Genomic DNA, 26176 nt, shown 5'->3' with positions numbered 1-26176 from the left:
TTTTAAATTTCAGTAGATCCTTTGCGGGTGTCAACCATGTTCAACACTTTCTAGACGATGAAATGATATCCAACTTAACAGAAAGACTTAATAAGAGCCTTCAGTTTAGTTTAAAGACAAGTTTTGAAGAAGAATTAGGAGTTATAAAAACCAGATTCAAGCACATTTATCTTTTTCCTTCCTTTTTTTTATGTTTTAAGCTTTCCTTTGGTTTTAACCTCTGTTATAGTTCTTACTTTCAGTGGATTTGGTCTTTCAAACTGTAATTCTCCAACTCTATTGTAGTTAATGAGTATAACAAGAAGTGATAATTTTTGCCACGTCAAAAGAAAATGTGCTATTGCGGAAGTGCAAACTCGGGCCTCTAACAAGTAGAGCAAGGCACTTACCATGTCCTGCCTAAGCTCTTGTTTTTAATAATTTTTTTATTTTTTATTGTTTAAAATTATATCGTTTTAAAATTTTCATACTCTTAAAAGCTCTAGTTATAAAAACATATTTTTTTCATTTTGCCTTCCATTCTCTCTCCTCCCACATCTCCCTTAAAGGCTGGCCATCGTAGACCACTATCGTCAACAATCGATAGGTGGTCGTCAACCATCGACAACTGACAAGCAATCGCTGGTCACCAACAATCGATAGTCAATAGTCAATCACCGGTCTCTTTCTCCTCTCATCTTCTCTCTTAAAAGATCATCAACGATCAACGATCTCTGACAGAGGTCAACGGTGGCCAACTTTTAAGGGAGAAGGTAAGAGGAGAGAGAAAGAAAAGGAAAAATGAGAAAAAGAAATGAAAGCAAAAAATAATTATAAGTAAATGCTTAGGTCTGGTGGTAAGTATTTTGATGAAGGAAATTGTGAGAAATAGGCTTCCTCATAAGATAATTTCAGAAATAATCACCCATATAAAGTTATCTATTTCTAGCAAAAAAAAAGGCATGAGTAGACTAAAATGCCATTTAAAAACATCATGGCAAATTAAGCTCCTAATATTTCCCTCCCGCTAGAGAGAAAATAAAAATAAATGTTCAATTGTTTGAGCTCGCTCATATTTCTCTCTTAGCTCTTTGAACTGTATCAACTCTATCAACTCTCTGTTGAGTACCATCGTCATCAGCTCTTTCAGCTCTCTAAACTATATGAGCTCTGTCAAGTCTCTGTTGAGCACCATCATCATCGGGCTATGGTCTATCTCTCGGCATCTGGTCATATTGTCGTCGATAAACAAACCCTATAGCAGAGATGATATCAAGGTATGTTATTGGGTTTATTGCTACAACACATAAATTTCTGAAACTTTTTATGTAAATTAAAACATGAATTAGAAACATTGCCCAGAGTTGTTACACACCATGCATCTATAACATGTGTTAGCGTTATTTTAGCATGTCACGACATTGGTTATTTTAGGACAATTCGTGTAACAAGTCAATAATTACACTGATTGACGTGTCAAACGTCATGGGTATTTTAGGCCAGTTCGTGTAAGGAGACAGTAATTATAGTGATTGACGTATCAGTATTGGTGTATAACAACATTTGACTTGATATGCATGACATATAACAACATTTTACTTGATATGCATGGTGTGTAACAACATTTGACTTGATACGCATGGCGTGTAACAACATTTTACATTATATGCATGGTGTGTAACAACATGACTGACAAATTCTAAAACACGGCATGTCATGTAATGTGTAAAATGATTAACAAATTTTTTTGTTTTCAAAATTTCAGTGGGGTTCCAATTGTGCAACTTGTGCTAAGACACGGTGGTCAATAGGTGGATGGCATTTACAAGGGTGGTGAGTCACGAATGCGGGGGGTTAGGAGTGATTTGTCGTTTGTGGGCTTGATGAGACTGGTTGAAGATGTTGTTGGGATAAACTCAGAAATTGATGAGATTGAGTTACATGCATTGATCAGTACACCCGGAGAGCTATTATGGCCAATTATCAAGGACGATGAAGATGTTGCATTAATTTTGCTAGAACAGAGGAATGTTCTGGCTATGTATGTCGGCATTAAGGGATGCCAAACAAATGTTATGTCACATTAAGAAGCTAAACAACATAGTAATAAGCTCAATCAAAATGAGATTTACAATGCTTCACATATACCACAGCATTCGATCCATAATCTACAACAATGGCAATTGACGTATGCACAAGAGTTTGTGCACAAGGTAGTCTAAGGTTAGCCTCCAAATATAGTGACCCCATAGGAAGACATTCCAAGCATCGATGTCCTCCACCAATGACAAGAGCCAAGGTGTCAACCGTATATGGTAGTCTTGACCAAATAAAATGTTATTCGCGATCAAGACGAGTGCCATCTTGGTCGCTAAAAGTTGCCTCCGTGGAACATATCAAGCAACGCTTGCAGCTTAACGCTCTGCTACCTGTTCCAGTATCTCACATGAATTTCTTCCGTAATAACCTCGCACGACTGTGTGAACACATTGGGTATTCGATCAAACTTCAATCCGATGATAAGGCAGAACTCTTGCTTTGATATGCGCGCTTTGCTTTTGCCAATGGCAAACCATAGCTCATGCTTCATTGAATCTATCATAGTGATTCGACGAATCATGATGTTATGCAGGAGACCAGCGCAAAAGTAGCCTTGTGGATATACGTCCAGCAGCATTCCGAAGCACGTACACTTCACTGCATCGTACTCCCCTTCCTCTTGGAGAGTCTTGTTGATGTAATGCAGTTGCGACCACTTCCAGTGGGTGTTAATAGAGACATTGAATGCTCACTTCTCCCTCGGCACAATAAGCAAACTGTCAAGATTCTCATACTGTTTGGACTGCATTTGCAAAACATGGCACACATGCACGAGTGAGTTAACCCATAATGTGCAACAAGGTATACTGAAGAAAGAAATAAATGTTGTTACATGCCATGCATATCAAGTAAAATGTTATTACACGCCATGCATATCAAGTAAAATGTTGTTACACGCCATGCATATAACGTAAAATGTTGTTACACGCCATGCATATAACGTAAAATGTTGTTACATGTCATGCGTATAATGTAAAATGTTGTTACACGCCATGCGTATCAAGTCAAATGTCATTACACGCCATGCGTATCAAGTCAAATGTTGTTATACGCTATGCATATCAAGTCAAATGTTGTTACACGCCAACGCTGACACACCAATCACTATAATTACTGTCTTTTTACACGAACTGGCCTAAAATACCCATAGCGTGTGAGACGCCAATCAGTGTAATTACTAACTCGTTACACGAACTATCCTAAAATAACCAATGTCGTGACACGCTAAAAACTCCAAAAAGCAGTTAACCCACTACACGCTATATCTGTTGTAGTTCAAAACTTTGATACGACCATAAAATCGGGAAGAAAACAGTTTAAACATAACAACTGAAAAAGATTGAAAAAACAAGAATATATCACACAAACTTAGCAAAAAATTAACAAATGGAAGAAAGTTTTATTTTCAGACTAACTGACCTTTTCACTGATAACCGACATTGTTGTTGTGGTGTCTTCAAGCTGGCAAAGAACAAAGTCAAATACTCTGGTACCTTTGGTAATGAGGAATGAATCAAATCAAACTCTTTGAGTTCCTTCACACAGACTTTTATGATTTTTGGAAAATATTTAATTAAAATGAAATGGCCTCACAATTTCCTCTATAAATATTCATTTATTCAGTGGATGTCTAATCAGTTTCCTCATTATTTGCCCTTTTTTTCCTTTTTCAAATCATGTCGTGTCACATGTTCAAGCCATGCTGTGTCACACACTCTAAACCCTATCGTGTCACAAATCTCCATGGAGTCTGACAAACTCTGAACCCTACTATGTCACAGATTCCCTCCATGGCGTGTCACAAACTCTAAACATTGCTATGTCACAGATTCCCTCCATGGCGTGTCACAAACTCTTAACACTGTCGTGTCACAGATTCCCTTCATGGCATGTCACAAACTTTGAACTTTGTCGTGTCATAGATTCCCTCAATGGCGTGTCACAAACTTTAAACCCTGCCATGTCACAGTCGTGTCACACATTCCCATTATGCCGTGTCACACATTCCCAATATGCCGTTTCACAAACTCTAAACCCTACCCTACTACAACCGTGTCACATATGTCTTGTTATAGTACGACCATTTTGTGCTTTGGATTCACATCTTTCTCCTTTTGATTCACCACCGAATTAGGGATTTTTGGTTTCACATCATTCTCCAAGCTTTCGATTCATCACGACCGGTTCCTTTTTCAGTTTAATATCGCTCTTTTCCTATTATCTAAATGCCATGTCTGAAATATCTGAAAAACCATCTCATGCAACATTATTTTGTTTTGCACAAGCTTTAGGAAAAAAAAATGGATGTTTTGCACAAAATTAGATGTTCGCAAATTCTTTGCATATTTATTTTCCTATTTTTCGCCTGTTTGAGAGTGCGCGTCAACAAAGATGGCTCATTAAGGGCATTTTTGTCCCAAAATATATTCTTGTGGCTAAAAACAGTTAAAATTATCTGGAGGCATTTTTCAAAAACACGTTATTTTTAAAAGTTAAAAATTTTTTTTCCCCATTTTGATATGCTTATTATAGGTCTTGGGTTCGAAACAAAAGCATATAACCCCGAACCCAGAGGCTAACATGATATTGCCATGTCATTTTGACATGTTGACGCAGACCTTAATGCCCACCTTGTTTTGACACATTGACATGATAGTGCCACATCAATAACTCGAACTTAAAGAGTGATGTGACACTACTACGTTAGCATATTGAGGTGACGTGGCAGTGCCACGTTATCATGTCAACCACCCCATGCCACCATGTTAGTAAAAATGTCCACGTCATTTAGACATGTTGACGTGGAGCCTTAATGCCCACCTTACTTTGATATGTTGACATGGTAATGCCACATCAATAACTCGAACTTAAATAATGATGTGACACTACGATGTTAGCATGTTGAGGTGACGTGGCAATGCCACATCATCATGTCAACCACCTTATATCGCCATGTCAATAAAAAAGTGCTATGTCAATATTGATATCATCCTATTTAACAGCTAAATTGAATGTCGTTAAAAAAAAAATTAAATTGGAGTAATTTTTAAAATCGAAGGACTAAATCATGTGGCAACCTACTAACATTTCACGTGGTAACTCAAATCGAGAGGCTAATGTGGATTTCCATGTCATTTTGACATGTTAACGTAGAGCCTTAATGTTGATGTGGCATCGTCATGTTATTTTGACATGTTGACGTGGTAGTGCCATGTCAACAATCCGAACTTAAAGGATGATGTGATACTACCATGTCAACATGTTACGGGGATGTGGTTGTGCCACACCATCATGTCAACCACCTCATGTCCTAACATCTTTTTATTTAAGAATTAAATTGGATGCTATTAAGAGAAGAATTAAATTAAAATAATTTTTAAAATTGAGAGATTAAATTGTTTTAAATTAGAGTATATGAATTAAATTGAACAAATTGCATGATTACAAGACCTTTCAAGTATTTAGACCAATAAAAAATTAGTAGGTGAATTTTTTTTTAGGATTCCACCATAACTAGTTTTACTAAGCTACACCCGGCATAGAGTTACCAAATCGTGTAAGTGGCTCCTATTAAATTACTATCCAAACAATCCGCACTATAAAATCAACACCCTTTTAAAACCCTAGGGCTTTTTGGCTTACACGTACTATTATAACTGTTGCCCGGTTCGCATGCGCTTTCTCTTCGCTCTCATTTCCTCATCTGTTTCCTTTGGTCTCAATTCCTCCTCCCGATTAACATTACGCCACTTACACGCCCTCTCCAGCAAATCCCAGCGATCAACCCTAACCACCTTTTTTAATTGGCAACCACCAATGGCCACAGCCGAGGAATCGCTCCGCAGAGCACTAGCCGAGAAGCAATCGGCTGTTGAAGCGCAGGGCAACGCGGTGAGAGCTCTGAAAGCCGCCAAGGCCTCTAAGCCTGAAATCGACGCTGCAATCGAAGCCTTGAACAGCTTGAAGTTGGAGAAATCGTCGATAGAGAAGCAGCTGCAGGCTGCTGTTAGTGGTAACGATGGGGATGCCTCCCTTAGCAGGGAAGCTTTCCGTCAAGCCGCTGTGAATACTTTAGAACGGCGTTTGTTTTACATCCCGTCTTTCAAGATTTATCGGGGTGTTGCTGGGCTTTATGACTATGGACCGCCCGGTTGCGCCGTTAAATCTAACGTTCTTGCTTTCTGGCGTCAGGTATGCTTTTAGCTCTAGCAGTTATAGAGATGTTTATTTATTCTGACAGCAATTGTGAAGAATTAAGACAAACGCGGATGTTTGCTGAGTGGGTGATGCAAATTGACACTGGTTTGAATCGGAGCTGTTTTAGTTTCAACTGTTTAGTACTTTCAGTAATGGTCCACTTAAATGGACTGACGTGCTTAATTAAGTTTTCGGCAAATTGGAAGATGGGAGAAATGTAGTATGTAAACTTGACTAGGGATGAGGAGAACTAGCTGGTTTAAGCAGTGCATTTGAGCAGAATTTTGAAGCTTCAAATTTGTATATTTTGGGACGTGAGGAGATTGAGTGGGCAAAGAATGAAAAGTTTTACTTATTATAGTATTATTTGCCTTTTTATTTTATAGTAGAAAATATGAGGAAGCAAAATGCCATTAGAGCAACAGAGCCCCAATTAGAATAAAAGCTGAATATTTTAGATATTGACGTACTTTGTTCAGGTCAAATGACTAGTCCAAAGCAAATTAAAGACATTGTGATGGTTCATACTTGCATTGTTGCATTGATGTAAGATCATAGGATAGTCCAAACAATTCTAATTTAGCTTGTTTGTATTACCACTTTTTCAGCACTTTGTCCTTGAGGAGAACATGTTGGAGGTTGACTGCCCCTGTGTGACACCAGAGGTTGTCCTAAAGGCATCTGGTCATGTGGATAAATTTACTGACCTTATGGTTAAGGATGAAAAAACTGGGACCTGCTATCGGGCTGATCACTTGCTTAAGGATTTCTGCAACGAGAAGCTTCAGAAAGACCTCAGCATTAGTGCAGAGAAGGCTGCTGAGCTTAAACATGTCCTTGCTACTTTGGATGACCTGTCAGCTGAAGAGCTAGGTGCAAAGATCAAGGAGTATGGTATTACTGCTCCAGACACAAAAAATCCGCTCTCGGATCCTTTTCCATTCAACTTAATGTTCCAAACATCAATTGGTCCATCTGGTTTGAGCCCTGGGTCAGTGTTTTTACTCTAGTCATTTTTGGGATGTTGTTTGTGAAATATTTGGGTTTGAATGTGAAAATATATATTTTACTTATTTTACTGGTGCAGGGATTTGCTGACTTAATGATTTCTTTTTCTTGCAAGTGCTCAACATAAATGTAGCATTGTTTCTAGCCTCTGTAAGTACCTAAAGAATTATGTTTCATTTTGTTTACTGCAGGTATATGCGTCCTGAAACAGCACAAGGAATATTTGTGAATTTTAAAGACTTGTACTATTACAATGGGAACAAGCTTCCCTTTGCTGCAGCCCAAATCGGTCAGGCTTTCCGAAATGAGGTCTTGAAAATCTGTCTTTGAATCTGAAGAAGATGTCAATTTGTGCCCTTGTTGGATGGATTTTTTTCTCTGTTTTCTGGAAATTGCTGCCAGTGTGAAGCTGGGATAATTTTCTGAGGCTCTGTATAATTGGCGCTTTAGCTATTTGCTTTTCTTTTCTATTTTTTTATTATTTTTTGCACTTTGCTTTCTATTCATTTTTTGCAAAAAAAAAAAAGCAAATAGCAAAAGCATTAACTATAGGGAGCCTAAATAAAGTTGCCTCATCTCTGCTATACACTGGTGCTTTTTGGTTTATTTCTTGGCTGTTGAGATGATTGTCCTGATGAATGCACATTAAATCATGTAACATGGGATAGATTTCAAATTCGATGATATAATTTCTGTATGTACAGATATCCCCACGCCAAGGGCTTCTGAGGGTTCGAGAATTTACTCTAGCAGAGATTGAGCACTTTGTCGATCCTGAAGACAAATCTCATCCAAAATACTCTGAAGTTGTGAACTTGGAGTTTCTGATGTTCACAAGGGAAGAGCAAATGTCTGGGCAATCTGCAAAGAGAACACGTCTTGGTGATGCAGTTTCAAAGGTTGGTTTAAGCTTGACTATTTCTCTTTGCTTTCTACATCTCTCTTCCTACTCTTTGTGATGGTGCTGTCCTTCATTGTCATTTAGGGAATTGTCAACAATGAAACCCTTGGCTACTTTATTGGTAGAGTTTATCTCTTCCTAACTTGCCTTGGTATAGACAAAGACCGTTTACGGTTCCGGCAGCATCTTGCAAATGAAATGGCACATTATGCTGCAGACTGTTGGGATGCTGAGATTGAGTGTTCATATGGTTGGATTGAATGTGTTGGTATTGCAGATAGGTCTGCTTATGACTTGCGTGCTCATTCAGTAAGATCTTGGTTATATCATCATTCGATCTTTCTTTTTATTGTTAAGGCAATTATTTTAAAGTAACTTACTAGCAGAATTTATGACTCATGAGGTAAGCTGTCAGCTTAATTATATATAGGAGCTTCTGGTCAAGAGACTATACTATGTGCAACAAAAGAGGGGTTATGACTGTAATTTTATCATAACAAATTTGGTGCTTATTCATCCAACGGTTATGATCTTAGCTATGTTAATGACTAATCTAATAATAGCCATGCTATCAAAAGCTAGATAAATAGGAAGAAAAAGATTAAAACTATATCGTCCTTTCTACCGAAAAGTAGTAGTATACTGAATCCTCATGTAGCATGGATTTGTTTTGTATGACAGGAGAAAAGTGGTGTCCCACTGGTGGCTGCTGAGAAATTTTTAGAACCTAGAGAAGTGGAGGTACTACTTTATTGCTAATAACCCCCCATCTTTATCATATACTAATTTTGAGATCACATGACTTATAATGCAACAAAAGATCCTTAAAGTGATGCTGCTTGAGGTTAAAAGTAATTCTCATGGTTCATATTTTCAGAAACTGGTTATAGCTCCTGTGAAGAAAGAACTCGGCCTTGCATTCAAGGGGAACCAAAAGAAGGTGGTTGAAGCTTTAGAGGTAAATGATGAAAACTCTTAAATATTTAATGCCATGTGTTGCCCATATCACTTTAATGCGTGAATTTCTTTTTTTGTTAGGCAATGAATGAAAAAGAGGCTTTGGAAATGAAGGCTGCTTTGGAATCCAAAGGGGAGGTGGAATTCTATGTCTGCACTCTTGGGAAAAATGTGCCCATTAAAAAGAACATGGTCTCTATTTCAAAGGAGATAAAGAAAGAACACCAGAGAGTTTTTACGCCATCTGTGATTGAACCATCCTTTGGAATTGGACGGATAATTTATTGCCTTTTTGAGCACTCTTTCTACACGAGGCCAAGTAAAGCTGGGGATGAGCAGTTGAATGTGTTTCGGTTTCCTCCTCTTGTGGCACCTATCAAATGTACTGTATTTCCACTTGTTCAAAATCAACAATATGAGGATGTTGCCAAAGTCATTTCAAAGTCATTGACAGCTGCTGGAATCTCGCATAAGATAGATATCACAGGTATGCGACTAAGATGAATGATAACTCTTTAATCATCTTCTTCCCACACTTGCATGGTCCTGCATATGGATGTACATAAACTTAAAACACTTGATTCATTTCTATGCATCTCTGTGAATTTTAAAATTCTCTTTGCTTGTTCAGAAAGCTCTGCTTAAAAAGTTTCAGGAAGTAAACTGAAAAATGAAGTCCTTATTGACATATTGGACTTCAACTTAAGTATGCAACTATAAACATTATTGGTTCTATAATTGTAGAGCCAGGCATATCCACCCTTTCAGTTGTTGATGAACTTCAACTCATCCCTATTTCCCTTACGATATTTGCAGGTACCTCAATAGGAAAACGGTATGCAAGAACAGATGAACTTGGTGTACCATTTGCCATAACTGTTGATTCAACAAAAGATGTGACAATCCGGGAGAGAGACAGCAAGCTTCAAGTCCGTGTTGATGTAGAAGAGGCAGCATCTGTTGTTAAGTCTGTAACTGATGGACAGAGAACATGGGAGGATGTGTGGGCAAATTACGCCCATCACACATCTGGCTCAGCAGATGATTGAGTCTTGAGAAATTCCAGCACACTGTTGACATAACAACACAATATCCAATATGTGGAGTATCTTACAATGTCATGATGATTTCAAGGGTGACTACATTATTGAAAAATGTGCATTTATATTTGCGGCCAAGAAGCTGTTCATGTTTTTGGGAATACTAGTTCTTGCTTTTACAATTCAGTTCAATACTTATACAAGGTCCAGAATTCCCCAGTTTAATACTGCATGTTCATCTTCTGGATGTTGTTACTGTGTTGTAGGATTTTCAATTTTGGCAGAATTCGTTTAAATTGCGAAATCGGGTGTTCAGTTATATCCACAAAATGAAGGTTTGGTTGGGCCTCTTTCGGAATGTTAAAAGTCCGAACGAGTTCTTTAATTAGGACCCACATAAGACTGGCCCTTATTACGTGAATACGAGAATTGGTCTAGTGCGATGTGTTCGGTTCAATAAAACACTTCAGAAGGCGTGTGGATGACAAAACATAAATACAAAAGTGTTGTTACAGTTTTGATTACTATGAGGAAGAGTTTGTTATAGTTTTTTGTAATTGTTTGCATTCGTTTGCACATGTATATATATATATGAAAAAGTGAATGTTCATGAATAAAATTTAGATGATGATATGCTGTCCGGTTTATAATGCTTGCTTTCATTGCTACTAGCTTAAGGAAAAGTTAACGCTTGCAAACAAAGTTAAGATCATGATCTACTGTTGTGTTCTTGCATATCTTTATTTATATATAAAAGTTAACATTTTAATGTTGAATTTATCACACTGTTTGTGAATAAAAAATATGAGACGATGTTTTTAATTTTATACATTCATTGCCATCCATCCGGTTAACAAAAAGTTAGTGTGCATGAACAAAATAAAGATCATGATGTGATTGGTGTGTTTTTGCAGATCTTTGTATAGACACAAAAGTTAAACATTATAACAATGTTGCCTGTCAACAAAAAATATAAGGTAGTGTTGGGCATGGTTGCGAGTAAAGTTGCAGAATTTCTTGCGATTAAGGGGTGGCCGAAGAGTCTTCAGTGAGGCTATTCTTCGATGATTGGATTGTTTTGGAGGATCCTTTATAGGGGTAAAAAGAAATCAAAACTTGGTATCGTAATGAGTAGATAAGCTATGATATTAAAGTGAAATGAGATAATAATATTTGGTAAAATATAAAAGAAGGAACAGGATTGTAAGAACAAAATAAACATGAGTCAATCATATATAGAGAGTAAAAATAAAGTAGTTATGGAAATGAAATACATATGCTGTTAACATGTAATGCTCTGAATCAGTCGTAATTAGCGGTACCCAATGACAACAGATTTATCAAACTTCAGCAATAAAGAAGAAATCTTTCCAGAAAATGAACTTTACAACTTCTTAAACATAAAATTATCAATAACAGATCTGTAAAAGAACATCACTCCATTTGTTTTGTTGAATACTGTAATAAACCTCAATTTACAGTAAAACTTTTCTAAATTAATACCTTCAGAACCATGAACAGTTATTAATTAATCGAGATATTGTTTAATCAATCAATTAATAATTTATTAATCTATACATGCATCCGAGCATTTGATTTATTGGCTGGTGTATGAGCAGGGTTCGAATCTCCATTTCTCAATTAAAAAAAATATTAATTTATACATTAATTAATAAAATAATAATTCACTGAGGTATTTTTAATTTTTTTTCAAAACATTGAATTCAATACATGTATTGTGTATTGTGATTATACGAATATTTCCTAATTACCAAACTACAAATTATTATTATTCGTGACAAGCAAATTATTGAAAACGTCATGAGAAATAACAAAGAAGATGAAGTTGAAGACGATAGTTCTGTATTTGAGCCTATCTTTTGCAAAGATGCACTTAAAATAACAATTACATTACATAATTTTCTCTTGCAATACAAGAACTCTACATCAGAGCTTCTTAATGCACTAAAAAAAGTTAAAGATGAAGTTCAAAGAGACATCAATTTTAAGAAGAAACAAGTAGTATTAGAATCATATTTTATAAAGACCTCTTAATTGAGTCATGTATATATATATATATATATAATTTTTATATATAAAGAGATTATTAATTTATATATAAGTGGGACTTATGTTTTTTTTTTTAAAAATGTATTATAATTTTAGCAAATTATTAATCTACCATGTTGGTCCCAAGTTGGGACCGACCAAAAATATTATTTAATTCAGGTTATTAATTTATTGAGTATTAATTTATAGAGGTTTAACTATAATAGATTTTAACATAAAAGCTTCGTATGTTTGCCTACTCCATTTTTCTGAGACAACAATAGGGGAAGAAAAATAAAAAAATAAACAAACATATGAGCTTGTTCAAGTTGAACATCAGTATCAAGCTGAGTTTCCACTGTAACATATTGTAAAGGGGGTTCTTGTGATAGTGAGAAGAAGTGTTGCAAACAAGTAAAAAGATGTGCCAGAGGCAGCAGAGAGGAAGATTGAAGCAGTTCCTGAAGTACTAAGTGTTGTGGCAGGTGGAAGACAATAAGAAGAGACTTAAAGAGACTTAGAGAGTACAAGATAATTAGAGAAAGAATTTAGAGAGAGAAGCTCTCAAGTTGAGAATGTGTTAGCTTGGAGGGGGAGAGAAGAGTCCTTCCAAATGAATTGTGAGGCTCTATATATAGTGCTAAAAGTGACGGTTACATAAGAATAGGCTTTAATGTGCCTAATGAATGACATTATTATGAAGAATATTAATGTAAGTAACCGTTACTGTAATTGGATGTAGTAAGACTTGTTCTCGAGTAAAGGTAATAGAAAAGAGGTGTACAAGAATAGGTACAAGAGAAGAAGTTGTACGAGAATAGGTACAAGAGAGTAAGTTGTACATGAATCAGTATACGAGAACAAGGTAAAAGGGTGAAACACTTTGTGAGACCTCAACCTCTATAGGCTTGTAACTAAGTATAGATGTAATAATACGAGCTAGGGGTGGTTTCGTCATTTTCTCTAATAAGCTTCCAGAAGAAAGTTTTATGATATTTTAAGGCTTAAATGGGTATAAAACTGCATAAATGATGTGTGCTGATGAAAACACGAAGAAAACTAGAAGTTTCAACAATTTTCATAATAGGGGCAAAATGGTCATTTTTCACCTCGAGTTAAAATTTTAAGTTTTTATGAACCCGAACATGTCTAGACCATTATGGATCTTGTCTCAGTGTTAAAAGAGCAAAAAGATTACATAAAAGATTGGAGGAGAATAAGTAAATTGGTGGAGGGGCATTTTTGTAATTTTAAGGGAAATGATAAGATTGCCTATAAATACCTTGAATTTCCAGCAGCTTCTAGAGATTTTCTAGCAGCTGGTCTTCTTCTTCTTCTCCTCTCTCACGTTTCTTCAAAACTCCATGGAAGCTTGATTTGAAGCTTGAATGATTTTCTCTCTCTAGCTCTAGTTTTCACACCTTTGAACCCTTTTGACTAGAACCTTTGAATTCTTTCATCCTCTCACTTCAAAACCCTTGATAAAGCTTATTTCCAGACTTTCTCTCACTAGTTGAGCGTTCTAGAGAGAGAAAGAGAGAATTACTCTATTGATTTGGAAGCAATTGGAAGAGAATTTGACTATAAAGGACCCTTAGGGTAAGTGATAAACTAAGCTCGATTTTTAACTGTAGAAAATGTCTAGTAATTGGGATTTATGAGCTGTTTTATTGTTGACTACGTTCATTACTTTTTAGTGATTAAGATAGTGAACATAGATAGCCATTTAATGTGGCAATTGAAAACTAGCTAAGAGATAGCTTTTAGAGTTCATAGTGTGTAAATTGATCTATTATTTATGTTAATGTGATCCTAGGTTTTAAGGAAGCCCCATCATCTCATTTGGACAATTAGGAGAATTGGAGTCATCTAAAGGCTTTACAATCAATTGGTGAGTGGACTGCCTTCAAAACTTATTTTGGGAATATAATGTATTTGACAAACGTTTGAATGATTTTATATGATTTTTCATGAAAATGAATGCCTTGGGAACAAGCTTTTGAGAAATGATTTATGTTATGATATGTGGTTATTATGGATTTCTATGTGGCTGCATTATGTTGATATACATATATATGTATATATGTGTGTTATAGGAAATTGATAGATAATGGTTTATGGTTGTAATGCATGTGAAACTTGACATGTTAAACCTTGAGAAATTGTTATGTGTTTCATATTGGTTTTGAACATTTCAAGCAGGGTGGTTTTCTTTGGGAGAAAGGGAAATTTTCATTTGATGGCCTGTATTTCGCTGCAGCCAGAATCATTCTCGCTGCAGCGAGAAACTTTCGAGTTTTGAAAGGGTAGGCTGGTCGAAAACTCGCTGCAGCGAGGATGCATTTTCGCTGCAGCGAGAATGACACCGTAGCTTCTCGCTGCAGCGAGAAACTTTTTGTTTCTGGGTAACAATTTTCGCTGCAATGAGAAACTTTCTGTTTCTGGGTTGCAATTTGCTGTAGCGAGATTAAATTTCATTGCAGCGAGAAACATTTTGTTTCTGGGTTACAATTTCGCTCAATCTCGCTGCAGCAAAAAACTTTCTGTTTTGGTCTCCTATCTTGTTCAATTGTTGTCCTATCTTTCACTTCTTTGCTACCATATCAGAGCATGGACTTTCAACATTAAGGATTAAATGAGTTAAGTTTAAAATGAGGAGGTTTAGTGAGAAATCCTCAGCCAGTTGAGAAAGCCTCGTTCGGTTAATAACTAAATCCCAACGTCGCTGCAACAAAAATTCATTCTCGCTGTAGCGTAGCTGCAGCGAGAATGCCTTTCTGCTGCAGCGAAGATTCGTTGTCGTATTTGACTTACTTGTGTAATATTGAAGCTTTTATTCTTCAAATGGTTCGTTATGTATGGGTTAATGATTTTCAAATGATTAATCATTTAAATGCTTGATGAGGGGTTTTTAATAAGAATAAAAACAAATTGCATTGTTTTGAAAAAGAATGCATCATGATTTCATTAAAGATTCCTTATGGTATACTTGTTCCCTTCCTTGTTCACTCACTGGGTTTATACTCACCGTTTTCAAATTCATGTTTTCAGATCACGAGGCAGCTGATAACTAGGACGATGTGTCCTTGTAGACCTGTGTCCATCTTTTGGTAGGTGTCTCGGCATTCAGTAGCTGTACATTCATCCGAGTCCCTCCGCTGGAAGTCGAGTGTTGTTTTATTTTGTATAAACAAACTTAATGTAAATTATTAGAATACATGTTGTAGACATTGTATGTAAATTATAAGAAATAATGCCAGTACGAGTTGGCAATGTATATCACTATTTTGATTCAAAAGTATGAAATATGACTTAGCGATATTTGATGGAATGATAAGTAGGATAAATCGATAGGCTTGCTTGGGCTTAATAAACTACGTTTATTGGGCCCTTGCATCGGTCATGGCTCAAAAATTTGGGTCGTGACACACTTGTACTTCAAGAAAGGGTTAAGAGGAAGACCTCTTAACTACCTCCATATCTGAGCCACCAAGCCAAACTTTCTAGAACATCCCAAGATGAAAGTAACCCATGAACCTGCCACTTATTCCGAGTTGCTTTCACTGTCATCCAAGTGAAGTGGTTATTCTATTCGAAGTAGTTGTTATACTTGCATTAATTATTCCATATGAAGTAGTGTTCTATTTATTCTAGTTATTCTGCGTTAAGTAGCACTTCACTTGTTCTAGTTGTTTTGCGTGAAGTAGCGCTTCACTTGTTCTACTTATTTTACGTGAAGTAGCACTTCACTTGTTTTACTTATTCTGCGTGAAGTAGCACTTCACTTGTTCTGGTTGTTCTCTGTACAACATTATATTGTAACATAATTCTTTAGAGTAACAGTATTAACCAAAATCTAGTATCTACATTTTGCCCCCTGCATAAGAATTTATTGTTAAAAATAATTCTTATGTATTAATTTAAAGCAAATTTTTTTTTGTACTGTATCATTTTAAGCAGTAATGCTTTGGGCAGTATTGTTTTAGACAGTAACACCTTAGCCAGTAATACTTTAGATAGTAACATGTTACTATCTTGTGTAAGGTGTAATACTATTTTTTTTTTTTGTAATGTCAATATCTTTTTGTAATATTTGATTGATTATGCAATAATATTTAATGTCTTTCATAATATTTGATTGTATTTTTTTAATTTCAATATCTTTTGTAATATTTTATTGATTATGCAATAATATTTAATATCTTTTTCATAAAAAACCTTGATTCTATTCGTAATATTTTATTGATTATGTAATAATATTTAATATATTTTCCATAAAAACCTTGATTCAATGTGGCTTATAAATATCAAGTGACTATGAACAATTTTCTTCATTCATATTAAAAGTAAAGCAAAACAAATTTTAGAGTAAAGTCGATTCTTTTGCGAATATTTTCAAGTAAGTTTGTTTTTTTTTTCTTATTTATATATATATATTTTAATTTTGTTTTCAATCAATTGACTTAATTAGTTGAATTTTTCTTACTTGTTGCCCTTACATGAAATTTTTTTTAATTAAAATATGAGAAAAAAATTTATGCATGAAATATTTTAATTATAGAAGAAAATCACAAAGCAAGAATATTTATGTTACTCTAACTTTGTTTCAATCCTTTATTTACTTGGCTCGTTGCACGACAGGTATGATTTCTGTTTGTTTTTGAATATTAAAATAATAATATCAAAATCTATAATTTTGATAAGTTTTATTTGTGATTTTTTAATGCATAATAAATAAGTAAAAATAAAAAATTATTGAGTATGTATACTTATCTCTTTTTCCATGATCATGTTTGTAGGCAATTTTTTTCATCATCCTCTATACCTAGGACGCGTGTCCCTTCGAAGATCAATTATGGTGAGTCTGGAAGGGCTGCAACAAGGAAAAAAACCACTACACATAAAAAGAAGAATAGTGATTCCAAATTAATTGCTCCCAAGAAAATTATAGTAGAAAAGAGTGGTGAAGTTCCTATTGTTTCTGAAAATTGGGAAGATGAAATTATTAAAGAAAGAGGAAAATATCGTTTTTGGGAAGAGGCTCGTGCCAAACAAGTTGACGAACATCCCTCTGAGTCTGTTGGATATGATTGGAATCGTTTATGCTCAGAAGCACCTCCTCATAGAAGAAGTGGTATTCCAAGACCATCTATTCTGAAATTCAGGTTTGAACGTGGTGAGTTTCCCTTTTCTGCTACTAAGTTAGGCTCCAATTCTCAATTTGTTTATGGTTGGGATGAATGGGTAACTAAGGTGTTGAAGAATTCTTCTTATGTTAAACTTCTCTCTTCTGCTAGGATACTTGATGCTATACGTATCACTTCCAAGCTCAATATTCGTAGAGAAAAAAGAATAAATGTGTGGCGTGCTATTCTTGCGAGGTGGAGCACGTTTTCTCATACTATGATTACTGCATGAGGGGAATTTACCTTCACTCTGAAAGATGTATGTGTTCTCTTGGAACTTCCTTGTATAGGAAAGGATGATTTTCACTCTATTAAGCTTTCTGAAGAAGAGGTATGTACTCGAGACTTTTTTTTCGATCTACTTAAGAGTTTGAGTAAAACTTCGAAGGCTGCACAATTTTCTAATTAGATAAGAGTTTTTTATAAAAAGTTCAATGCTAAGGGTATTGAGATCGGTTCTCCTGAATACCCAAACCATAAGTATGAGCTAGTAGCTTTAACAATTTTTTGTTTGGCACGACACGTACTCCCAAGGTGTCCAGATGATGGTATCTCTTTAGCAGTTGTTCCTTTAGCAATAAAAATTGTTAAGGGAATACATTTTCCTCTTGCTCCACTATATTTAAGCTCCACTATATTTAAGCTCCTTATATAAGAGATTAGACTTGTACCAACTCAAAACTGTTGAATCAGCTGGGCGTTACAAGGTTTTGACTTATGTGGACGTTTCCTTCATTCAGATGTGCCTATGGGAAAAGTTTGGTACTTGCGCTCCTGTGCCTAATGCATATCCTTTTGCATCTTTTTCTGTGAATAACCCTTTATCCAGGAATAACTACAGAGCTTGGGCAAGGCATGATCGACTCTCGAGAGGTAATGTTCTTGAAGTGATGGATGTGACAAAAGAATTCAATCCCAGACCTTAAGTGCAGCCCATAAATGGATTCAATGATCCTGGAATTTATTATGATCGCTACCCTCTACAGTTTAGAAGAATGAGTTCACAAGGTATTAACTTTTGTGTATGGGTTCACAGTTCCCAATTGCCATTTATGATTGAGAGTTCCAATTCAAGTGGAGATAGAAATATTCTTTCTGTTGAGATATATTTTTCTTTTAGAGTGGCATGTCAATTTGGGTTTGATCAACCAGCTCTGCCTGACTCTTCTTCAACTATAAGTTTTTCTTCTTGCGTTTCTTTATTCCTCATGGCAGGACTTCAACTCCGTTTAGATAAACTTAAGAGTTGTACTGTCCTAGCTTTTGATAGAGTTGGTACTCACACTTCTTGATGGTTTGCTTATTGGATGGAGTGTGTTGAAGAATGGAGATATTTTATTATGCCTTTGACTAATCCCAGGGCTTGTCTCTACACTCCTCCTATAAGTAACTCCAATGTATCCTTACGCTTGATTTCTCTCAAAAAGAAAAGAAATGTAAATGAAGAAGAAGATGATGCTCCTCGCGCTTTTACTCATCAAACAAAACATGTGCATCGAAAAGTAAGTTTATCTTTTACTTCTTCTTCTACTTCTTTTTTTTGTTTTAAATTCATTTCCTCATCATACTTTTTTTTTTGTAGAGAGAAACAACTGCAAGAGTAGAACTTTAACTCGATTGAAGAGGAAGAGACTTTTGAAGCTGAGACTGAGGAAGAATCATGTGACTCTGAACGTAGTGATGAATCTGATGATGAATCGGTTGATGTTGATAAAGCTGAAGTTGAGGGTGAGCCAATCCCTTTTGATGATTTCATTGATTTGGATGTTTTATTTCCAAATCATGTTTAGAATTCTACCATGAGCCAAGTATAAACATATTATTATGTTACTTCGATTGATGTTGTTCCGTTTTTTTTTTTTGAATTAAGATTGTTCTTACTCCGCAGGCTACTCAAGATGAGGTTGTTCCTAACACTGAGACTATTCCTGCTGTTGAAGTTGTTCTTGAGGCTACCCCAAATCTTGAGGTTATTCATGACGTTGGAGTTAATACTGATGATGTTAGAGCTATTTCAATGACTCCTCGTGCTTCGTCTTCCCTAGTGCCATAACACAAAGATGCAAGTAGTGCTTCTGGCACTCAAGTAGCACACACTGAACAAAGTGGTAAGAAAGTTGACTTCCATGGCTTTCAAGTTTCATTGGAGTATGTGGCATACTTGGAGCATGTTTTCAATATAGAGAGAGAGTTTTGGAGTACCTCATTTGTAAAGAACGTAGACGTCATTTGCTTAATGATAGAAGTGTTGGGTAGAGCTTTAGCCATTTCTCATGCTCCACTAATGAGTACTTCACTAGAGGAATTGCAAAAGATGTTACAGGATTTCGATGATGCTTGTAACTTTGGATTCAAGCTTGAGTGCCTCCGTGATTGTAGATCCAAAGCCAAGATATTTCTCAACAAGTCTTCCTTGGAAAATGAGTTAGAAGACATTGTAGCGAAGATAGCTTTACTGAAAAAATGTGAAGCTGAAGTTGTTGTAACGTGCGGGTCCGGGAACCAGATTGCCAAACGCTAGTGAAAACTCTAAAAAACTAGGAGTCGCCACCAATTTTTTTTACTAGGTGCGATTGGCCACCTATTGACTCGATTCTAATCGATGAAGCCTTAAATTAATTTTAAGCCCACCGAAAAGAACCCTAAATTAGTCTACGTTTTTCTAGATCTAAGTTCGGGAGTACAGTTACGCTCGGGGAAGGATTAGCACCCTCGGGAGGCCCGTTCCATGAACGGTACCATTTTTAGATTATCTTATTAGGCTTTAATTTTTAATTTCACTATATTTTTTTAGTTATTATTCTCTTATTTTATCTCTTATTTAACCTGAAATGGAATGCAAATGTGAGGCAAGATGAAATGCATGGCGTGGGATAAAAATATGTTAGACGAATAGCCTTTTATTGAGGATATTCTCCCAGATCCGCCCATCATATTGGTGGGATCTAGGGTATTCTCTCACCTAGGGAATTATTCGATAAATTCGCCTTCGCAAACGAATAAATCCTGTCATCGGGGTCATCGTACGTTTTTTTTTTAAATTATATTTTCGTGCATGATGAACCTAATTCGGGCAAAGCCTTTTATTAAAGATGTTTCTCGAGCCCTCCCATCATACTAGTGGGACCCGATGACATCTTTTCACCTAGAAAACTTTTCGAGAAATACCCGCCTTCGCAAGATCCTCGGAAGATCCCATCATCGGGGCTTAAACTCGAAAACAGAAATATTTATATACAATGATATGCATGATGCAATATATATATATATATGCTATGCTAATGCAATTATCTATTTTTTATTTATTATTATTTAATTATTATTTTTATTTTATTATATTTTTTATTATTATATTTTTTATTTTATTCCTTATTATTTTTTATACCTTACATTTTTATTCTAAATTTCTCATATATTTTCCTTTTATAATTAGATAAATTATTTATGATTTCATGTTATTTTTAGTGAACTGAAAAACTTATTTTTTTGATTATTTTTTATTTTTATATTTTTATTATTATTATATTTTTATATTTTTTTGTAAGCAATCTTTTATTCAAACCTAATGCCTAAAATTTTATTTTATATATCTATATTTAATTCTATTTTTTCTTTCTACTTTCTATCTTGTTTTTTCTTACATAACATTTTATTAATCTATAATTTATACCATTAAAATATTTAATGTTTAATTTTTAAATTATTTATTTATTTGGAATTTTCTCATTGATAGTTTATACTATTTGTCTATTTATTTAATGTCATGGATATTAACATTTCATAAATTTATATATATACATATATTTGAATCATTGTTATTATCATTTTATTTTTTATTTATTCTTTGATATTCTTTATTATTTGTCTATTTATTATTTTTATTATTTTTTATTTATATTTTTTTTGAAGATTTTGTGTTGCTAAAATTTTTATTTACAACAAAAATTTCGAGATCTCGAAATCGAGGCTCTCCCATCGTACTGGTGAAGCCTTAATTCGGATCCCGAACTTAGGGAAAATGGGCCCGGGATTGCGACTTCTCGCGTCCCGACCGACCATCCCATCATTGGTTCATTACACTCGTAATTAATACTCTGATATTTTATATCATTTATATTTGTTTATTTATTATTTATTTTATTATTATTTTATTATATATATTTTTTATATGGACTTCACTTTCCTAAGTTTAAATACTTTTAACAAGTATTTTCCTATATTTAAATTTTCCTTAACTAAATATGCAAGTTTTCTTATTTTTATGTTATATTATTTATATATATATATATTTATATTCCCTTATATATATTGTTCCCTTTATTTGAAAAATAACCTCTTAAAAATCTTAAAAACATTATATTAAAGTACTTCAATCCTAATCCTAAATAATTGAATAATAAATCCGAAAGCTAACAAAATGAACTAACCCAAATCATTGCAGACCTTAATAGCATGGCAAAGAGTTTACCTTTATGGGCCCAATACCCACTCAATTTTGTCCACTTGCTTCTCTGCGGCCCGAATCCTGTTCAAAGAGAGCCCAGATTGGGAGACGGCCCGCCTACCCACTTCAAGGACTCAGTTCCTTCTCTCTCTAAATGGTGTCGTTTCTGGTTGCAACCTTTTTTCAAAACGGTGCCGTTTTGGTTTATACCTAAGTATAAAAACCCTTTTCCTTATTCATGCTTTCATTTTCTGCCCCCATTTTCTCTCTCTTCCACCGAACCCTCTCCTCTCTCTCTCTCACGCCAGCGTTTCTCCCCACTGACCGGCTTAGACCAGATCTCCCTAAATCTCTCAACTCCTCTCACCTTCACGCCGGTGTCGCTCCCCAATGGTGGGCTCTCCCCAACCGGCGACGTTGCTGGCTACCCGGACCGACTCTTCTTTCTCCTCTAACCAGGGTCGATTGGGCTTTGTCCCTCACAGTTGTCGGCTCTCAAGACAGATCCTTTTCTCTTCCTTCCCACCGACGTCGGCCAAATCGGACCTTTCTACCATCGGCCGCCTACATCTGCTCTCCCATAACAACCCAAATCACCCCCTATTTTCTAGCCGGCAACACCAACCCCAAAATATCTCTTTTAACCGGCGGTAAAAAAAAAAAAAGGTCTCTCTCACCAGATTTGAACCACCAAAAACTAAAAACACTCCACCGATTACCCAAAATCCCTCCTAAAAATCCAGATCTCTCCCTAAAAATCAAAACCCACACTTTAAAAAATCACTTCCTATTTCTCCTATTTTTTGCATTTTTTTATTGATTTTTGACTATTGATTGTGGTTTATTGGTTGGTTGGCTGCTAGAATAGAATTTTTGATTTTGGTTTTCTGTTTGTTGCTAGGATTTTTTTAGGGTTTTTTGGTTTGTAAGTTGTGGCTCCTCCCCCCTGGTTGCTACAGTGCCCCCTTTATACTAGGTTGAAGGGGGCACGCTTCCACTACCTTGCCAGACGCGAATTTTTCACATCTGGCAGGGTGAGGGTGGTGGTTGGCAGGGTGCGTCCGCACCCTACCAGTCGTACCTCTCTCTCATTTTTTCTTTTTTGTTTATTTTTCATTTATTTTTAGTTAATGATTTTTTTTAATTTTATTTTAATTTTTATAGTGTCTACAGAAGTACAAGAACAATTAGATGTATTTGCAAATAATAACTCTTCTCTATGGAGTATGTAGTTGACTAGTCCTTTGCCCTTCCTTTACTATTTTTGAAAGCTCATTTGAGCTAGTACTTCGCTATTGACATATCATATTTCTTTTCTTTTGCAATAATAATAATGCTATACGCTTGTCGTGTATTTATTCACATTTCTTATATTGTATATGGTCAAAAGGGAACTCTCAACTTTACATCAAGGAGATTAACTCTAACTTGATATGAAGGAGATTAATTCAACCCTTAAAATAAATAAGCATAAGAGCTGCGACCAATTTGTAAGTAATAAGCTAGGGCCAAGAAATGAGCGATAAAGCTAGCGGCCAATAGCATAACATCATTACAGTCAAATTATGAGCGATAAAGCTAGCGACTGGAATGTGAATATTAAATTATGGTCAAAGAATAAGCGATAAAGCTCGCGACCAAAAGCAGAACATCATTGCAGCCAAAATATGAGCGGTAAAGCTTGCGGCTGAAGTAAGAATGATGAACTATGGTCAAAGAATAAGCGATAAAGCTTGTGACCAATAGTATAATATAATTACAGCCAAAATATAAGCGATAAAGCTAGCGGCTGAATATGAAATTTTTTTTTTTAACGTCAAATTGCAATTCATAAAGCAATGAAGAGTCAAGGTCATCGTAATATCATACATGAGCAGGAAGCGGGTTGTTCTGGACCCTATTGTTCTCAATCAATAACTCTTCTGCTTGCATTTCTTTGTGGAATATTTCCTTTTGAAAAAGATCTCTTCTTTCTCTACCTCCTCCTTAAATTGCATTCACTGTTGGAGTATTCCTTCTATCGAAGTGAGTAAGCCAGTGGAACTCTCCATCTTTTTCAATAACTTAAAAGTTTTTCTAGTAAACTTTTACCTAATGCAATCACTCATCCCTAGCAGAGTTGCCAAAATGTAAAGGGGGTTCTTGTGATAGGGAGAGGAAGCGTTGCAAACAAGTAAAAGGATGTGCTAGAGGCAGTAGAGAGGAAGATTGAAGCAGTTCCTAAAGTACTAAGTGCTGTAGCAGGTGGAAGACAATAAAAAGAGACTTAAAGAGACTTAGAGAGTACAAGATAATTAGAGAAAGAATTTAGAGAGAGAAGCTCTCAAGTTGAGAATGTGTTAGCTTGGAGGGGGAGAAAAGAGTCATTTCAAATGAATTGTGAGACTCTATATATAGTGCTAAAAGTGACGGTTACATAAGAATATGCTTTAATGCGCATAATGAATGACATTATTATGAAGAATATTAATGTAAGTAACCGTTACTGTAATTGGATGTAGTAAGACTTGTTCTCAAGTAAAAGTAATAGAAAAGAGGTGTACAAGAATAGGTACAAGAGAAGAAGCTGTACGAGAATAGGTACAAGAGAATAAGTTGTACATGAATAAGTATACGAGAACAAGGTAAGAGGGTGAAACACTTGTACTTCAAGAAAGGGTTAAGAGGAAGACCTCTTAACTACCTCCATATCCGAGCCACCAAGCCAAACTCTTTGGAACATCCCAAGATGAAAGTAACCCATGAACCCTGCCACTTATTCCGAGTTGCTTTTACTGTCATCCAAGTGAAGTGGTTATTCTATTTGAAGTAGTTGTTCTACTTGCATTAATTGTTCCATATGGAGTAGTGTTCTATTTATTCTAGTTATTCTACGTTAAGTAGCACTTCACTTGTTTTAGTTGTTTTGCGTGAAGTAGCGCTTCACTTGTTCTACTTATTCTACGTGAAGTAGCACTTCACTTGTTTTACTTATTCTGCGTGAAGTAGCACTTCACTTGTTCTGGTTGTTCTCTGTACAACATTATATTGTAACGTAATTCTTTAGAGTAACAGTATTAACCAAAATCTAGTATCTACACATATAAGGAAAAAAAACCATAGAATGAATCACTTTCAAGCAGTAAAAAACAATTTGAAACAACTAGTATGTAAGTTCATCTCAAGTGATAATGGATTAGAAAATAGAGAAATTTATCAATTGTACTTAGTTTTGTATTTCTTGGTGGGTGACTTTTCTTCTTTGCTAGTGGTGGGTTGCTTTTATGGTGTAGATTGTGGGAAAAGTTCTCTAACTACTTGACTTTTGATTGGTGATGGCAAAACTTATTCTTCTGGTTGTTTTATTGTTGCTATGGGTGTCTATGATTCTGAGTTAACAGTTGGAGGTGTTAATGATCTCGAGACATTACTAGAAATTGCAGTGCACCATTCTTGATGTTGCAGTTCATCACAGTCAAACATTTTGTAGTTGGCAATTCCTATTTTGATTGCCTTGCTTGTTAACCCCACAGTAAAAATTCTTACTTAGCTAATCAATGCCTTAACAGGTCTAGGTAGCGTCATTCGGCTGATAGCCTGCAATGCTACAAGTTTAATAATTGTCACACCAACCAACTTCTCTATTGGCCTACCAAAGGCCACCAAGTCCATTTGTCCAGTATGGTCCTTCGTATCTGGAACCAAACAGATGTAATGCATAATTTATGTTAAAGTTTATAATAATCATGCTTTATTTTAAATCCATTAGGTAATGTATAAACATACCAATCAATGTATAAACCAATTTTTCTACAAGGCTTCATCTTAAACACATAAGACAATAATAGATTTCTAGACAATCATATTAGATTATTGTATAATCTATTGGTGCAATAAATGATAATAGAAAGATTATAAGGAGTCAGTTCAGGACATCAAACCAAGTTTGTACTAGTGTTGACAATCAAAGGATAGTAAACATTTGAATGAGGTGCTATGATGTTTTTTTTATTATATGATAGGAATAAGATACGTAAAAGGATCTTGGTTTGCTTATGTTGCTTATTTGTTAGCATAGAATTCTAGTGTCGCTCCACATTCATTACAGAAATTATAGTACCAATCATTAAAGCAATCAATGTCAATAATTGTTACTTTGATTTTGTATTTAGTTTCTTGGAATGTGTGTGAGTCGTTAGTATATTTCTATTAAATAGTTAAGTTTCTAATGCTACGAGGAAAATTGTTTTTACTTATTCTTTTATTCGGTCAGCAGAATTGATATCTGCTTTAGTTGAGCTTTGATTTCATTTCCTTTTGCCATTGACTAGTGGGG

The 26176-nt window shown here is 35.3% G+C and overlaps 1 protein-coding gene across 1 annotated transcript; it reads left to right on the top strand.

Annotated features, from left to right (window-relative positions):
- Positions 1 to 5713: 5713 nt before the first annotated feature.
- On the top strand, positions 5714 to 10407 carry LOC18608830 (glycyl-tRNA synthetase / glycine-tRNA ligase). The gene is made up of 9 exons (XM_007043715.3): positions 5714 to 6270; positions 6885 to 7267; positions 7476 to 7593; positions 7989 to 8183; positions 8270 to 8494; positions 8867 to 8926; positions 9063 to 9143; positions 9224 to 9629; positions 9959 to 10407. The coding sequence occupies exons 1-9, from the start codon at positions 5752 to 5754 to the stop codon at positions 10189 to 10191; spliced, it is 2220 nt and encodes a 739-aa protein (XP_007043777.2). The 5' UTR covers positions 5714 to 5751; the 3' UTR covers positions 10192 to 10407.
- Positions 10408 to 26176: the final 15769 nt, after the last annotated feature.

This window comes from Theobroma cacao, chromosome 2 (genome assembly GCF_053813885.1).
Source record: "Theobroma cacao isolate CCN51 chromosome 2, ASM5381388v1, whole genome shotgun sequence".
Classification (NCBI taxonomy): Eukaryota; Viridiplantae; Streptophyta; class Magnoliopsida; order Malvales; family Malvaceae; genus Theobroma; species Theobroma cacao.
The sequence above is the reverse complement of the archived record's forward strand: the minus strand, read 5'-3'. Positions and strand labels throughout refer to the sequence as shown.

What these genes read in the sequence shown, in the direction of transcription:
- LOC18608830 (XM_007043715.3), top strand. Translation starts at nt 5,752, where the DNA reads ATGCGCTTTCTCTTCGCTCTCATTTCCTCATCTGTTTCCTTTGGTCTC. An exon ending in CCATCTGGTTTGAGCCCTGG is followed by an intron (nt 7,268 to 7,475) that starts GTCAGTGTTTTT and finishes TGTTTACTGCAG; the next exon opens with GTATATGCGTCCTGAAACAG. An exon ending in AGGTGGTTGAAGCTTTAGAG is followed by an intron (nt 9,144 to 9,223) that starts GTAAATGATGAA and finishes TTTTTTTGTTAG; the next exon opens with GCAATGAATGAAAAAGAGGC.